The sequence below is a fragment of the Phalacrocorax aristotelis genome, chromosome 2 (assembly GCF_949628215.1).
Source record: "Phalacrocorax aristotelis chromosome 2, bGulAri2.1, whole genome shotgun sequence".
Lineage (NCBI taxonomy): Eukaryota > Metazoa > Chordata > Aves > Suliformes > Phalacrocoracidae > Phalacrocorax > Phalacrocorax aristotelis.
Window position 1 is genome coordinate 39,183,700 of NC_134277.1, and position 18,289 is coordinate 39,201,988.

The 18,289-nt window shown below is 36.5% G+C and overlaps 1 protein-coding gene across 4 annotated transcripts in view; it reads right to left on the reverse strand.

The window, feature by feature from the left end:
• The window catches only part of ANKRD28 (ankyrin repeat domain 28), a 124,510-nt gene that overhangs the window by 34,858 nt on the left and 71,363 nt on the right, over positions 1–18,289 (reverse strand). For all 4 annotated transcript variants that reach the window (XM_075083159.1, XM_075083161.1, XM_075083160.1 and 1 more), the window contains 5 exons: positions 11,544–11,614; positions 8,504–8,704; positions 7,662–7,749; positions 2,592–2,734; positions 1,254–1,466 (listed from right to left, as the gene is read on the reverse strand). In XM_075083159.1, coding sequence (XP_074939260.1) covers positions 1,254–1,466; positions 2,592–2,734; positions 7,662–7,749; positions 8,504–8,704; positions 11,544–11,614 — 716 coding nt within the window. The remainder of the gene's footprint in view (positions 1–1,253; positions 1,467–2,591; positions 2,735–7,661; positions 7,750–8,503; positions 8,705–11,543; positions 11,615–18,289) is intronic.

The following is an 18,289-nucleotide window of genomic DNA, read 5'->3' on the forward strand; positions in this document are numbered from 1 at the left end:
TTATAACTGACTAAATGTAGTCAGCATCTACAGTGTATACCATGCGTAAAACAAAGATTCTTATTTTAAGTTCAAACATAAATGTCATAGTAATCTTCAGTGTTTAATTATCCTAACAGACTGTTGGAAGATTTTCATTTTCATTCCTAGCCTACAATTAAGGTGTATTTGAAAACGAATAGCCAAAAAACCCCAGCCACCATTACTTGCTGCACATCTTTCTGAAATGAAGCCCTCCTGCTTCTTCTACATCAGATATATGCACAGTCATGAACCATTACACCCCAGCATATAAGAAAACAGTCATTCTTTGCTTGGTAGTATTTATGTTTCTCTTCTGTTCTCCTTTGTTTAATTAACATATGTACATAATCATTAGCATATTTAACCTGTCAAGACACCAGATACTGCCACTGAATATTTCTGAACACAGTTAATTTTTCATTACTAGAGTAAAAATCAACTTAATACAAAAACAGGAGGTCTGACATCTCTCTCTCATCTCAAGACCTTACCCTACACACCTGAGAAGATAATAGAAGAGATAGGTTATAGTTTGCTTTTATGCTAGTGTGGATTAGAAACTCTATCTACCGTAAGATGGGACTGTAAGGACTATTCCACGGCCAAAGGCTTGTGACCAAGTAGAGATGTAAAACGTATACTGACTCTGATCACAAAGTTTTGCTGGAGTAATTGAAGGAAATAGCTGTTTAAGGCTTTCCACTGGCCTAATCTACTTGCCTTTGTTTTTCCAATACACCCTTCTCAACCCTCCCTTATTAATTAGATCGTAGGATCTTACATTATCAGCTCTTCAACTGCTCCAGCAATTAGCCTGTTCATACACATTTCCCTGAAATATCCTTGATTTAATGTTGCAATATATTAAAAAAATGTTCTTTTGCATTTTTCCATATGATTTGCTCTTACTCAAATGGATAGACTAGGGAAGACAAATCATGTGGAATTCTGACATTTAAATATAATCAAGATTGACCAGACAGTATTGGCATCTTTACTTTTTATCCTTTTGGGCTATTTACTACACCCCATCGAGGTTTTCAGAATCAGATCAAGTTCTCCAAAGCAACATACTGGCTCATTTTCTCTATAGTACTTTTCAAAGAAGTACTCCATCAATCAGTGGGAACTTCTAAACATTATTGTTAACAATGATTTTGAAAAATTACCTCTGATAAAGATGTACTGCATCTCTTTAAGAATGAACGGATGAGTTTGGATTCACCTACCTTCATATTTACATCTGCTCCATTACAGACCAAAAGCTCTAAACACAATGCTCCACGTGTTGACGCAGCAGCAAAGTGCAAAGGTGTAAAACCCTTCTCGTTGATTTGATTTACGTTAGCACCACAGTCTATGAGTTCATTCACTACAACATCTTGCCCGTTGTAGCAAGCTACATGGAGAGGAGTATTTCCATAGGCATTTGGTTCATTCATCTATATCAGAGGGAAAAAAAACCAAACTGAAGATTAGTTAGTAGGCAAAACCCAGTATTACTGCAGCATTTAATTATGACAAAGAAAAATCTCATGTCATGAGACAACTTCTTCATTACAGTTTGGAACTCTTCAAAACCAGAAATTAAAAGCAGGTTCTGGATATAGTACTCTGATCGAGAAGTGTGTACCGGAAAAGAGTGTGACGGCTTTACAAGTGAGCCAATCTCCTCCAATTGTCTCCACACCAGTTTCCCGTATGCAATATGCAACTTGACAGAAAATATGTGGAAAAATATGTCAACGGTGGCAAATTGCGCAGACACTACAGACTACGCACAGCATGGACCTCAATAATTTTTCAACAGCATTTGTGGGTCTCCATTAAAAACAGAGGTGAAAAGGACTTTTTTTTTTTTTGGGGTGGTGGTGGCAGGGGGGCATATAGAAGTAGAATTCGTTACTGTGCACAACATAATACTGAACTCTCATCTACTTCGCATGATAGAGCTTTGGCTGCATTCTCCAGCCTTGTAAAACTAACATGTGATGCACAATGTAGATTTCTTACACAGTTTCACAGTTTGTTGTTAACACACTTTCTACATGCAAGTACTGTATAGCCTTTTAATTTATTTTGCATTTCAATATTAATATGGCCTACCTTAGTGTAGTGTTGAGGTTTCTCACAATTTTTAGTATTTCCCAAAAATTATGTGGTGTAAGAAAGTCAGTAACATCTATGTTTTCCAAATAACTAAAGCAAAAGAGTTTAATTTCCTGCAGTTCAAAAAGGATTGTGTGGCAAAGCTAGGAACGGAATTCCTATTTCCTGAGTTCCACTCCAATGAACTAAGAGTAAGAAGTACCAAATGAACAAAAAACCCTGCTAAATACAAATTTATGTCCAAATAATTGTGCAAAATCTGCAAGGCTTTTAAGTTACTTGGGGGAATGAGGTTTTATAGCAAAAAAAAAAAAAAAAGCATGTGAATGAAGATCTTTGCAAATATTATTTTCACTATATCATAATCTGCCCCCCGAAACAAACAGCGTACTACGATACTAACAAGAGCATTTCAAACAACAAAAAAACATGTATCACTTTGTTTCACTCTTCCTTACATCAACTCCAAGATCTAGGAGATATTTGACTACACCAATCATCCCATTAGATGCTGCAGCATGTAAGGGTGTATATGATTTCTTGTCTTTGCATGTCACTTCAGCTCCATGGGCCACCAGTAATTTCACAACCTCAATATGACCTAAAAGAATAAAAGACAAAAAGAATGAAGCTGCATTTTGTATTACCCAGCACACATTTACAAACTTAATAACAACTGTTATAACATAAACTTAATAACAACTGTTATAACATAAACAAGCCATTCTTCATTTAGACCTAATCTGGAAAATAAAGAATTGTTCTTGTATTCCAATTGTATCATGAACTATAAAACCAACATAAAATATTAATCTCCAGAGGAGGGTATTTCCACATACCCCCTCCAATAATCATAGTATTTATTCTGCAAAAAAGTCTTGTATATTAAAAAAATCTTGTCTTCTGCTTACACAGAAGGGTTATTTGGGGAGATCTGAGAACTAGAGAGGTGAAATAACTTTGTAATTATTAAACATTTACTGCAAATTTCTGTTAACAACTTGAGAGAGAATGTGACTGTCAGTCTTCCACCTTCACCTCAACTGCAAACGTGCCCATTAAGGTTTTTAAGGCCTTCAGCATAAACTTTGAAAAAAATTACACATACACGAAAGGAAGAAAATATTCTATTTTTGAATAAAGATATATCTCCCCAAAATCCAACATCCTTTATCTGCAAACCCTTTAAAATGTCGACCCAAATCAAACAGCGTTTAGCAAAGCTCTATTTTCAAAACTGACTCAGGCCTCTGAGGAACTGTAGCCTTTTGAAAGCATCAACTGTTCTCTTAAGTCACCGGGAGGAGCCTAAGAGTCAAGTGGGATCATGGGGAAGGGATGACCTGGGGGAAGTTCCAGGTAAGAGGGCAGAAAAGGGAAGGGAGGGTGGGGAGCCCACCCTGAAGTAGCAGGCAGACACTCTCACCGCCAGCTTTGTGGCTGGGCCAGGGACCGCAACACCGCACTGCCGCTGCAAAGGGCGGCCGACTTTCTCCTTCACTGTGCCTGCATGCTCTCCACTAGCTTGCATGCAGTTGTGGTACTGTGTGCCAAAAGTAAAGCTATGAAAATGGGGTAACCAAAAAAATCTGTCATTCTTGCACCATTGTTAATTAAACTGCAAAATAAGTCAGTCACTGAAAACACATGGATAATTATGACAAAGTCTGCAGAATAAATGAGCACACCTCAGTTAAACAGACCATGATACATTTAGTGTTTTACCTTTATCTGTCCCAAAGAGACAGATGTGGATTTCTTTGTTTTACCTTTCAAGTGACACCCTTACACCTTAGTTAAAAGAAGTGGTGAGGGGCACACTGAATACTCACACTTATCCAGTCAGACATGAATGTAAAAAGTTATCAAATCCAGCCTTCAGTTTACGTGCTTCATAAAAAGGGAGGGTCTTTGCTTTTTCAATGACTAAGAGAATTTGCAAAAGTTTGAATAGGAAGTTTCTACCCAAAGGAATACAGACAAAGCTATTTTGATAAACATTCAGTCACCATGATACCTATTTTATGTTCATACTCAACAACATAAAAAGCAATATTTCACTTAGCCGTCCAGTCAGAAACATAGGGTTTACCAGTGCGATGAGAAGTGCTGCAGTATTTCAGTTCTGAATTACTTCAGTATTGTAGGAAAGAACAGAAAGAGAAATGTAAACATGATACTCATCTTCTGACTCAGATATAACGGGGACAAGAATGAAAACAAGCCCTACACGAGAGACAGAGGTATAGCAGATATTGAAAGCAGAGGAAGGGAGACACTGAACAGTGGCAGAAAAGCTTTAAAGAGAAGAAAAAACCCAAAAAATCCCTGACCTGCATTGAAAGCACAAGCAGCAATCAGTGGAAGACACTCAAACAGAAGAGCAAGGTACTTGAAGTGAGGAGCGCTGAGGAGACATCCTGATACACAAATGAGCGCGACGTGAGCACGCAAGAATGAATGTCCATGTCGGTCGCAGCATTGCAGCTGGACAGCAATGAAGCCGGGTGAAAAGCAGGAAGGAAGGGAAACAATGGATATAACCCTAGAAAGTTATTTATAGTAGAGTGACGAAAAGCATAGCTTTTTTTATTCTATGGTCAGTTTTATACAGTAGAAAAGCTTTAAGGCTTTCTTCAAACAATTGGAGCAGTGTAAAATGGCTCTAAGTTGTGAGAGAGAATGTCACAGGTTTTTTTTCTGTTTGAAGACTTTCAAAAGCTTTTTTCTACTCTACTGTCTGCAAGGATATTTAGGTTGATGGGCATCAGAAAAATTACATTGTCCCCACCCAAACACCGTTCATTAACAGAGTTTTCTGTGAACAGCCTATGAAGTAGCACTAACTAAAATTGGCATAAATATAGCTTATCCAAAAAAGAGAAGAATTCTCTCATATAGGTGAGCACAAGCCAGAAAATATCTCTGTCCTCTCACTGATGCTCATCAGATCTCTGCCATCTCACGCACAAGTTTCATTCAACAAAATTTTGCAAATAATCACCTTAAGTAAGGAGGCTGGACAGCCTGTCACAGACATTGCTTTGCATATGTAAGTAGATTACAAAATACTAATACAAAACATTGCAAAGAATATTGGATCAATAATGAAGATTGTTCTTTAACATCGCAGTTTCCAGTACTGGTATCAGTACTTGAAGTGCAATATCATACAGCTTCAAATTATAAAGAGTATTAACACTGTATTGACCAACTCATAATTCACTGGCATATTCAAGTCTTTTCCTCTGAAGACAGCTAAACAGGGTCCTGCTGTTCTTTTTAGCATTTCACATATCGATTACACAACCCTATCTTACGCTGCTACCATATTATTTCAGACCTGTATTGTCAGGGACATAAGACTAATGTGAAATTGGCCTGAAACACAGAGTTGTGCAAAGACAACAGTTAATAATACCACTTTTGTGTGAATCCAGGTGTTTGTGAGTTCACTTTTACAACTGTTCAGATCTTACAAACAAGTCCAAATTTGTAAATGTGTGGTTTTGCATTTGTAAAGACCAGAATTCTCAGTCCTCGGACCAAAGCACATTTCATAACCACTCATTATCAACCCCCAGAGCTCAAGCTAAGGTTTCTGGCGACTGTATCTAAATAGGTACTGCCCCACACGGTACTGCTCTGATTTTGCTCAGTACATAAGTTTAAAGTTGCATTTCCACTTTGAAGTTACTGCTTCCGTTTGCTCTCTCCTGGCAAGACTGGGAAACATTGCTTGGATAAATGTAACAACTCCAAAGCAGTTATATAAGATACTCAAAGCCCCAGAATCATAGATGAGAAATATGTTTAATTAGCAACCTTAAGTCTGTTTTTAAGAACCAACCCCCCACACACACACACTGCACAGCATTACGCCTATTTTTAAGTAATTCTCTCATTCATAACAATGAGCATTAATACCAAACTCCATATGGACTTGATGATCTTAAGGGTCTTTTCCAACCTTAACGATTCTATGCCTCTATGATTGAGGGACATTTTGCCTAAGATCAGACCTCCAAGGCAGAGTTATCTTTGACATCTAAGTCTAGGAGTCCATTCCTAGTTTATGTGAGCTTATTTTTTGGTTTGATATCAGATACAGTTTTAGTCAGAGAAAGCGCAGTATACATATTACTATCCTTGCATATTAACTTAAACATTTGCCAAAAATACAAGGTGGTCCTTTATAAACCCTATATATAAAGTTTTTCATGGAGACAGTCATTCCAAGTAGTATTTTGTTCTTATAACTGGAACAAAATTGTTCATGTCTTCAGATCACCTCTAAAAAAAAAGCTGCCATAAATAATAGGAGCATGTTCTCTTCCCGACTGTTCTCCTCCTCAAGTTTTGTAAGAGGGCATCTTAGGCACAGAGATATGTATTTTCTGGAGAATTTAAAATTTAGGAAAATGTAGATCATCAAAACATAACAGGAATGAAAAATCACATATAATGAAGTCTTATTTCCCCATTTCATCTTCAAAAATTCCCAGGCATGCAGATTCATACAATACTGAAGCTACTGCTTTTATTCTTCGCCCTTGGCTGGATAATATTAGGAAGCAATAAGCTAAAATACTGAATAACAATCAAGACCATGGAATCATCAACTGGCTTCATCCTGAAATTGATACTGAAATTTAATTGTTCACCGCTTATATACGACACGTGTTCAAGGCTCATGTTCAAGAACATTTTTAGGTATTTTCTGGAAGTTAGAGAGTAATTATGGCTTTTGACTTCTGAACAGGTATAACATATTCTGCAATGACAAATACAAACCACAGTTCCACGTGAATTACTTAGAAACAAAGCAATTGGCTAAAGCTAAGAAGTCTTTGTCAGTGTCAGCCTAGAACCCTGAGTCGGCATTTTCTATAATTCACTTTCCAATGATTTATATTGCTCATATTTTAAATGAAAGTTGAGATACAAAGCTCTACTATTTATTATAGCTATGCTGAAGAAAACAATTCCTACCACTTAATAAAATGAAAGTCTGATAAAAGGCAATGAAGTACATTACTCTGACAGCACTGCTACTGCATTGATCAATAACATGAGAACAATAATTATCCACTCCTGGAATATGAATGGCAAGGCAAGAATTTTGAGTTTTAGAGATGAAATATTCTTCTTTTAAAATACAGTCCCCAAGGTTGGTGTAACAATCACCTGTTTCATGTGCCCCTTGTATTAACTTCTTACTTTCTATTTAGCATTATTGCAAAATTTTTCACCTGTGATTAGACTCCTGCTGATCGAGGAACATAGTTCATTCTTTTTAAAGAACAATTATTTACCTTATTTTTCTTTTTCCAATAAATTCATTTTTCTCACCACAAAAACACATTTACAAGGCAATCTGAAGTACACTGTTAATGGTTGTCTGCCAGACACACAGATAACCTCAATGCTTACAGTGTAAATATTTTCCCTAGAAATATATAAAACCACTAAACATAAGGCAATTTTTTTTACTACCACAATAGTAATCAACTGAAATATGTACATACCCATATATGCTGCCCAATGTATAGCTCGTCTGTCTTTCTTGTCAAATGCATTAATATTGGCTCCTCTAGACAACAGTAAGCTGACCATCTGAGATAAACATAATGGAAAACTCTGATTAAAGTTAGACAAAGAAAGTCATAGGAGAAAACAAAAATATATGTGCTTTCAAAGGATTTAAATGTGTTGTTTTCTGAATATTTCATAAGCTTGAAAAAGCTCTCTGCCCACCTTGGCAGCAATAATGAAGTGACTGTAAGGAACACAAAACTTGATGTCAACAAAAACATTTCCCAGTTAAATATGGCAAAGCTGTGGAATCTTTGACACCCTCAGGCTATTACTAAGGGATTCACTAAAGGTAATCACTAATAGCAGGCCTATTGCCAATTTGTCTCCAATTACCTATACACAACTACAATGGGAACTTCTGAGCCATCATTTTTCAGGGCTTGAAAACTAGCAAATTAGAGCTTATTACATGTATTTCCTCCACATTTCACTGACACCACATTCCATATGTTCCCTGTCTACTGTGCAGAAAAGTATCTTCTTTTTTCCATCTTAAATTTATCTATCACTAGTTTAACTCCACTTAACTCAGGCAAATTTGCTTCTGTCTTAAGAAAGGTGAATGCTGTAATAGCCTTCCAACTAAACAATGTAACACATTTTCCACAACCATTCTGTCTGCCGATGCATACAAAAGACAAATTCAAATATAAAATAGGCACTGGGGTTTTCTGAGGGGATGGGGGAAACATGATTTTAAACTGAGAAACTAAACATCAGAAATGTGAGGGACAGAACAAGTGGGAAACAAGCTAAGAAAAACAACTCTTACCTCAACGTGTCCACTGAGGGCTGCATGATGCAATGCAGTTCTGCCTGCTCGATCAGACACATTTACGTTGCTTAGGAGAGGCACCAAAGCTTCAGCACATTTCACAGCTTTGTTTGCAGCTGCTATATGTAGGGGTGTCTGCCAGTTTTTATCACGAGCATTGACATCCGCTGAATGCTTTAACAACACCTGAACAGCATCCTGAAAGCATTTACAAAAAAACCAAGCCACTTAGTAAAGGTTTGAAATGCCAACCATAAATCCAAGGATAGTATAGTGGAATAGGACTATTTACAATTTTTTTTTTTGTTTGTAAACATCATCTTATGCTTTGGGATTTGTACTTTATCATAAAGCCAGATTTGGGGATGTTCTCAAGAACATAAGCAATATATTCCCTACAGGATTGAACGGAATAAACCATTTCCAGGTCTTTTATCCAGTTCCTTAAGCCAGCTGCCCAATTGTTTTGTCATCACAACTAATTTCCAAAGCTCAATAAGCCTCCTTAGGATTTCTTTCATTGCTAAGGATTAGTGAAGTACTATGAACTTATAATGCCTTTTCATCAATTTGCCAAGAAAAATTTTTGAACGGACAAAGTTTAAAAATGTCAGAGAGAAGAACAGCTTATTAAATATACATTTAAGAAAACCACAGATAAAACAGAGCATGGTCATAAAAAGTTTCAACATATACTGTTGCAAAATTCCTGAAAACAGTTTCAAAATGTTGCACTGAATTCCATCTCACAAAAAGATTATTCATTTCCTTTTGTTAAAAGTACAAGCTGTGAAATTTGACAAATAAGACTAATTCTTACAGGAAGATAAACAAATACCATTAAAATATGTGCACACAATTGGAACTTGTTAAACAAAAATCTGTTGGTGATATCAACATGACAATGAACACTGTATTTTACATCAACTCCGTGATCTTCCTACAATTCACTAATTGCTTTCAGTGACTTCCAACTCAAACACCAAGCACACAAAGAAATGGATGGCACTCTGAACTTAAAAACATATTACCACAAGTAGTTACTGGAAATTTTGAATTACACTGTGATAAAATACCTAGGTATTATTCTCAGCCACAAGCAGAATGCTAAGTAACGCTCAATTCTATTTATTACAGTAAATTATATTGAAAATGCTTGAATTTCTTCTACTGTCAATAGAAAATAAAATAGGAACAAATATAAAAGTGAAAATACTGTGTAACAGGCTTGTAATTTAAATAAGAAATGGAATAGCTTCTATTCTCTAAGAAACAAGCAGATTTAACACTCTAAAAATCTAATCAGTATTTTGAAGTTTTGTCTTTTTGAACCTAATATTAAGAAAAACCATAATCAGAACAAGGAAATTTTCAGACAGCTATTACCCCTTTTGTAGAAGGAAGCACTGTAGTACTAGCATAAAAACAATTTCTTATGTTTTTCTGCACATATACATTAATGAATTTCAAGAATTAGTGAACCTGCTTAGGGGTTTTGTGGGATTTTTTTTGTTGTTATTTTTGGGGGGGTGTGCAGGGGTTGGTTTTTTGTTTGTTGTTCTCCACCCCCTCCCCTCCCTGAAGTACACCAGGCACACAAATATAAAGGTCTGGAGCCTGACAGTCTTAACATTAAGTTGCTTGAACTTGCATAGTTGACAGCTAAATCTGTAATTCCAGCTGGTTTGCATGTTTCAATGTCCTTGTTTAGTTGCAGCTATCCTTGCTTCAAGTGTAAGTCTGGATGTTTTACTGAAACCATTATCATGAGGTTCTTTTCAATACAGCTTTTTTCATCTAACACCTAAAAAACCCATGTAAGCCTGTCAGCTGGAAAACAGTGCCTACATGTACCAACCACTTCTCCATCTACGTATATGGGCTGATTTACTGTGTTTATAAATAGAAAATTCTGACAGGCACCTAACATTGCTTTTAGGGTAGACTGGTTTACATGTTTCATTTGCCTTTTGTTACTGTTTTGTTTAAAATATTCCACATTTTAAGAAATGACCATGGTTGCATTTCTTGAAGTTATCAGTGTGTGCAGCGCTCGTCTCTACAAGCACAACTTATATAAGGAGTTTTTATTGTCCCTCAGCTCTGAAGAATGCAGTATTTGGTGCTTCAGTCAGCTCCCAAGGGAGCAGCCTAAAAATACCTCAAGAGCAGCAAATACCATTTGGGAGTAAGGCGCCCTTGGAGATTAATTTTCAAACACTGTTTTGAACAACAATCTCCACATAACTTAGCTATTAATGCTAGTGACAAAGTAATGCAATTTATCCAGGGAAATCAAAAGCAAAAACTGAAACAAGGCTTGTTTATATAGTTCGTGGATCAAATACTTGAAGCTCAATGCTTGCCAAACCCAAAATATTCAATTCCATCTCAAACAAAAGTTTACACAGAATCTTTAAAAACCCTTTATTTTTGAGACATACTGAAATGAGCATCGATTTGACTCAGGATCTCAAAGGAGATGGCTTTGCATAAACTCTTCCACATAACAAGCTCACCATTTCTGTTTGTTTTGATCTTCTACAGGCATTTAAAATTTTTATAGGACGTCAACAATAGAGGAACAATAACAAATTCATTTCTTACTTTACTATATTCTCACAGTTGTGTCAATGGTAGACTTCAAAAAACTTTCTACATATTTCATTTACAAATTTTAAAGTGATTTTCCATACTATCATTACTCATTAATTTTTTAAAAATTATGTTTGCAGGTCTTATAGAACCACTTCTTCAATGGCTGAACAGATGAGCATGTAAAAAAATGAAGAAATGCAAAGACTATGCTGTAAAAGCTGTACTTAATCTTGAGCAGACAGCAAACCTGAGAACTTGAAGCTTTTTTCCCCTTTAGGCATATGATAATACATACTCTCCACATATTAAACTTTTGCAAGTGTTCTGCAATTCCACATATTTGGAGTAGTTTTCACTTTGTAAGAACCAAACAGAGAACATGAGGTAATTTGACATGTCTTATTTTAACACAAAGCAGTCAAAAAAAAAAAAAGCATACCTCACTACAAGATGCCACAGCTCTGTGTAAAGGAGTCAACCATTTGCTGTCTTTGGCATTAACTCTAGCTCCTGTAACAAAAAAATAAGAAAAACGGAAATTTACAATATATTTACAGAAAGACTTAAATATTTTCCAGTACAGAGATAGAACTATTGGAAGATACTTATTCTAGGCTCATTAACACAGCATGATGACAAAAATGGAACAGGAATCTTTTCTCCAGCCGAAGCCCACCCTTTGAGAAACTTCTTTTAATACTGCACCTGTAACATTCTTCCATCAAAGCATACTCATTTTTTTTACACTAGGTTGTCCTCTAGAGTCTTTTGAATTTCCACAGGTACATAGAAAACTGTTTGGTACGAGTGGCTGACTCCTTGCCTTCATTCAACAACAAAAATCTCATACCTTCCCACTATAGCTGAAATTCTCAATTAAAATAGAGCAAGAGGCTATATTTATCCCCCACGCCTCCTGTTTCCTTGTGATTGGCAAGTCTGACACATAGATATATAGAATGATGCTTACTCTACTGGGAATTTTGGAATGAATCTCCTCTACCCCACCAGGTCACCTAGCCCACTTCAGCACCTCCTGGACTTCACTTCATGATCTAGACTGTAACAACCACACCTCTCTGCTTCTAAAAGCATAAGCGAGAAACAGCTGTCCCGGCCCCCAGGAAAAAAGTTGCACAAACATCCACAGGGGACACAGCCTCAGTTTGGATTTTAGTTTTTATCTGAACAATACAAGGAAAGAAGGGGATTTGGGGGATTTTTTTCCTGAAGGAAGCACCTGAACTAATTTCTAACTTCCAGTGAACTTCAATGAGAAAACTTAATGATTAAGCTTAAAGATTTAATTTATTACTGATATATATATACACACACACACACACATAACCTTATAGGGTTTTATACCTTGAGTGGAAATTTAGCTAGCTTTATCTGAAAACTGCTGAGATTTTGGAGAGATGTGAGAGCTTACACAAAATGTTATGTTCTTGAAAAAATTAGTTCAGAAATAGAAAGAGTTCATAGAGCAATATATGATATCACACAGTAACATTAATGCTATATAGTCAGAGCTTATTAACTTCTCAGGCTAAACATAATATTGTTATATCAGAACCAACTTTAATTTTTTCTATGCAAAGAACAGAAAAGGATGGAAGGCCAGTGAGACACAAAATGTCCAACAGGCTGCTGGTCAGCTTACCCAGCTGAGAGACAGGGTATTTTGATCCATATCTCCCAGGCCTGCACCAGCAAAGAAGTCTCTCCCAGTGCAGCTGAATAATCTGACCAAGAAACTTAGCAGTCTGTACAAAATCATGGTTGTATATACTAAGCAAACCAAAGATTTGAAGTCAATTCTCTGAGTTAATTAGTTTTTAGTCATTCCATCCTTTTCAGGCTTAAGAACATGACATGGAGGTTGATGCTGAATCCAAATTCCCACTTTGACCCCAGGTCTTCCAAGTGCCAGAGCCTGAGGTCTAACTGCTGGCTACTATTTCAAGGATTTCCCTCCTTCCTTATCTACATTTCAGAAGCTTTAGGTATCATCCTATATTGCAAGTTCAAAAATTTTTGAAAAATAAGTTTAAAGGTATAGGAAGAAAGTCCAAATCCATCTGAAGAACCCTCCCCCCAATCTGACAAAAGGTTAAGAGACTTAATCTTACCATAAAATATCTGCTTTTCTCAACCATCATAAGGACCCTAGTGTACTGCACCATATCATGTATAGAACTTGAGCAAAATCTCAAATGAACTTGAGCAAAAAAACATCACCAGAAATGTCTCAGGACTTTTGGTAATCCTTTCCAGAAGACAATAACCTGAATGATCAGTAAGTGAGAATGTAATCAATATATTTCAAACGTATCTGTAATTCTTGTCTTCCACGTTATTATTAGCCACACCTTGTTTTTCGCATACAAGATAAAATATGAGCCAAAATGGTACTCCAAGCTCCACCTGACTTCACATCTACAGCCAACAACCAAGGCTTTCAAAGGATGAGGACTTTCAAAGTCTAATTGATTTTGATTTCTATTTCCAATTTTCAGATACAAATGTATTTTAATTGTTTTAAAGGAATTTAGACAGTTACTAAGTCACTAATCACTGTCCTGATATTCCTCAGGTGATGAAGCCCGAGACAGGAGGAGCACCATGCCCAGCAGAAGGGGAGAAATGCACGTTTCCACTCCAAGGAGGTGGCAGTTACCTAAGCTCTAATGAAAACGTGCTTAAGAGTCCAAGCCCTGTTTATTGGTTCAGCTAAGTTGTTCACTGACATTTCTGGTACTTTAACATACCGCCTAAAAACTGCATCAGAAAAGAGCAGGAATGAATAAAAAACGATACTGTAAAAATGTTTTTCCCAATGGTAAGTTAATAAAACTTGCTAGGACTAAAGGAAAATAATATCTCAAAGTGTTTGTTGTTTCTGGTAAGAAAGAAAACCAGCATTAGCTAAGAAACACCTAAGGAAATTTGAAGTGATACCTAAAAGTAACATGGCCCTTTCAAAAGAACAAAACCACCACAACAATGTACGTGATCCTCCATCCAAAGAAGCAAGGAAGCCTAGGTCTAGGATATCCCATAGCTAAATTAGTGTAACACAGACACTAAAATAAGTTAACTTTTCAAATGCATAAAAAAATTGTAGGTTCTTTGACAAAGGAGAAAACCAAGTTGAATTCTGACAAAAGATCTAAATCTCTGATGGAATTACTAAAGAACCACCAAGTCTGTTTCTTCCCCTCCCTGCCCGCCCGTCCCCAAACAAACAACTCTTAAAGGAGTTCCAAAATTGTTAGATTGAAAGACAAAGTTTAAGTAATATTTGGAATAAGTGTACTATCAAAAAATGCATATGCACTATTAATGCAGGAATTGGGAGATCTATAGCTCTAGATACATTAAACAAAATAATATTTTAAATTAACAGAGAGATACTTCCCCCTTAAATTTCTCCAGGAAGACATGCTGCCAAGAATAATTTCAATTTCATAAAACAGTTTCTCTGAACAGCCTTTATCTGAGGACATAATCCGCCTCTAGGCTGTTCTTTACTCCCTAGCACATGATTTAGGGAAAATGTTACTGTTCCTCCCTCCCGCTTCAGATGCTCTCCATGAGACATAAAGCTCCCTCAAACCTATCATACTCCTACCATGCAAGAGTGAGGAAGGTTACAGACTTCACCCTCTGGGATAAAGCTCTACTCCAGATCATTACAAATAAATGTTACAAAATATATTACACCTTTACTGATTATCTTTTGCTTAAAGATTATTTCCTTCATGGTTTGCTTAAAGACAGTTTGAACATATGTATGTATATAATTCACTGGACAACACTGCTGATGCAACATTATCTCTGTGAAGCTCAACCTGCTGACGCGTTAACCAGGGCATTTCTCACATTTCAAATGCCTTCAAATGCCAGTTAGGCAGCAGTTTGCTCTTTCAAAACACGGTGCAGTGTAACTCAATCCCCAATTTGTAAAGCAAAAAAAAAAAAACCCACCACACTGGATCTTCTAGACTTCAGGGGCCTGGGTCTTAACATGTTTATTAAAACTGCTCAAATAATTACATGTTTAATGTAAAATTTCTTATATTTCAATTCTTTTAATGCCATAGAGTTTGCAGGAAAAGGATTTGGGGACTTGCCAGAGATATCAAATACAATACTGCAACACAAACACTCATCATCTTTGCTTGAACTTAAGAACTGATTATGTAAATGACACTCACCTAAAACTGCACCTTCCAAACAAACCAATTTATTCTTCCATGTCAGTGCACTAAACTGAAATATTAAACAAGATCTTCCCTTTCATCACCAACTTTGCTAGTACAACCTACTAAGTTCACACACCTAGGCAAATACGAAAGCAGGATTTTTGCTCTGCAAAAGAAAAGGGGGGATGGGGATCAGGAGAGACACAGAAGTATTACGTATTTTTCTTCCCTCCTCCTTGAACATTATATTTAATTTTGCCAAGTTGCATTCCCAAGACTGACAATTGGAAAGACATGTTTCATTGAATAAATCTAGTACAGAAGCTACTGAAAAACTCATTGATGCTTACTTTTAGCAAATTCGTATTCCAAGAGACATTTTCCAACTTGATACCTGCACTGATTTACAGAACAATCCTGTAAGCTTTAATTGTATTGGTCCATATCTGGCAACTGCACATTTAAATGTGCTCTTAGCCACCAATACCTGGACATATGTTTCAGCAATTCAGCTGCTACTTCATTGGTGTCAATATCCTTACATTCAGATAAGAGGTAGCACCTCAACGATCTCTTGAAGAGATAGGCGATGAATTACTTACTGGGCAGGAAATGCTGCAGGGAACAGCCACACACCTCCTCCTCATCCATAAAGTGTCCTACAACTATATACAGCCTTGCCTCAGCACACTACCTCTGTGTTCCTCTGGTAAGAGCTTTTGCTGTGACTCTCTTCCCGAGCTACTCTGCACCAAACTCTTCCTATGTGTAAATGTCCTCGGAAGAGTAATGAATGGAGCAGCTACATTACTTACATGTCACAAGTTGGAAACAGATTCAGAAAAGAAATACAACAGAACTGACAAGACATTTTCATCTTCACTTACAGTACTGGCTTAAGTAGTGAATTACTTTCCACCATTCTGTTTGTAGTCTGTATTTTTAGACTGTCAAGGACACTATTTTCCTTTGTTATTCTACAAGATGTGCTAGTGATTGAACAATATAATAGTATAAGCTAATAAAACAAAAGTGTTTTCATTCACATATGCAATACAGACACCTGATGTTCATCATGTGACGTTCTGAAATGTTTGTTTAGGAGTAAAAGATGTAAATGAGATCATTAGATTGCATTTTAAAAAACCCTAACAATCTTTGTCTCAACAACTAGTATACTAAAATAATTTTAGGAATTATCTTTGCAGAAATTCAGAAGATCCCAGGTATAAATCACTGAGGAAAAAAAAGCAGTCCTACTGTAATTTGATTCTATGTAATTATTTTCCTAAGGGCTAGTATTAGCTTCAGAAGTTTTTCCTTTTTAAATTATCCACTTTTTAGCTAGAGAAGACAACCATGGAAGTACTTAAAGTGGCAAGCAGAAATTCTCAGACTACACTGGGAAATGAAGAGATGGACAACTTTTCCTTAGATAGAAAAATATGTGAACATTCAGGAGGAGATGCAGAAAAAGTTTGTAAAGTAAAAGAAGATCTGAGATATGAATTGGAGCAATCAGTTATAGAAATCTAGGTAATTTCCTGTTGAAAACTTGGATACTTGGAAAATTATTGCTGCAAAAATAACTAATAAGCCCTTACTGAGAGAAAGCTTCTCCTTATTTATAAGCTAAACGCAGAGCAGAGAATCTACAGAATAGTGAAAAAAATTTGAGAGGGACAGGACTGGGGTACCTTGGCACCCACCACAACAGTTTTTATTTTTGGTGTTTAAAAAAAAAAAAAAAAAAAGAAAACACACATGGAGATACACTGGCCACAAAAGGGAGGAAAACCACAATCAGGTCAAAGCCATCCTCCAGAACTTCGCTGCCTTGTCAGTATAAGTCCATCTCCTCTCAGAACTTCATAGTTTCTGCTGCATCTCAGCCACCACCTCCTTGAGCTTCAGAGAGCAGCATGAGGTTCTGAGATTCCTCAAGGTACTGAACACTTCTACCTTTTCATAAGACAGCTTCACTGTCTTGCTCAAAGAGCATCAGAGCTACTTTCTTCATAGCAGCTGTTACTGCTGCCAGAGGGAATTTAAGACAGCTCGAAAAAAGAAAACGGCAGCTAACATCACTGTCAAAAGAAGAGGAAGCGGCCAAAAGATACAGTCTGTGTAAAAAGAGCCCCTGTGAAATGGCCTTCGGTGTGTGGGTACATACATCTGCAATCCAAAGAAGGGGAGCTTCATGTGGCTGATATTCTTGCAGGTATAGCCCTTCAACAGCTGAGCTGTGTGACTGTCATTGCATGGACTTTTAATACTTGTATAGCTTCAAAATTAGATGAAAGAAATGCAGGTAGAATAGAGTAACGTTGGGGGGGGTCTCTACTATCCTCTAAAATCTCTTATCACTGTACCGAGTTTTTCAGCATCAGCACAATTCTTACATTTTCTAGCTGACCCAGAGGAAAGCGCAACAAAAACTCATGGGTTGCCAAAGCTTAATGAGATTGAGTTTGACCACCCACTCATGTACACTGAGCTCCATGCAGCAAAAATTTTGGGTTAAACAAACAGGAATGTGTTGTGTTAGTATTTAAGTATCAATGCAATGAAGTAACTAAATCTATTAAAAAGAGAATAAAGATAATTCAGATGCTTATTTTCATTAATTACATTGATTTCAGTGAAAGCAATAATAGTCTGCATGGTATTTTAAAGAAAATACATGAAAAAAGTTACTAATCGAAAGAACACACCCTGGGATCACATTAATCTGTCCTCCTCCTCACATGTCACTTGCCTGCAGAAAAGACTCTGATAGCATTTAAAAAAGTGTAGGACAAACAGACAGAATTATTTCTTTATAAAGAAGCCTCCCCAGAACAGTTCACATGCAGGACTTAACTGAAAGAATGATTTGAATTTTTTTTTTTAATCAGGACTTCTTGGAAAGAACAAAAACTTGGGACATTCAGTTAATTAAGAATTATTTTACTTTACTACTTCCCAGTAGTTTGCC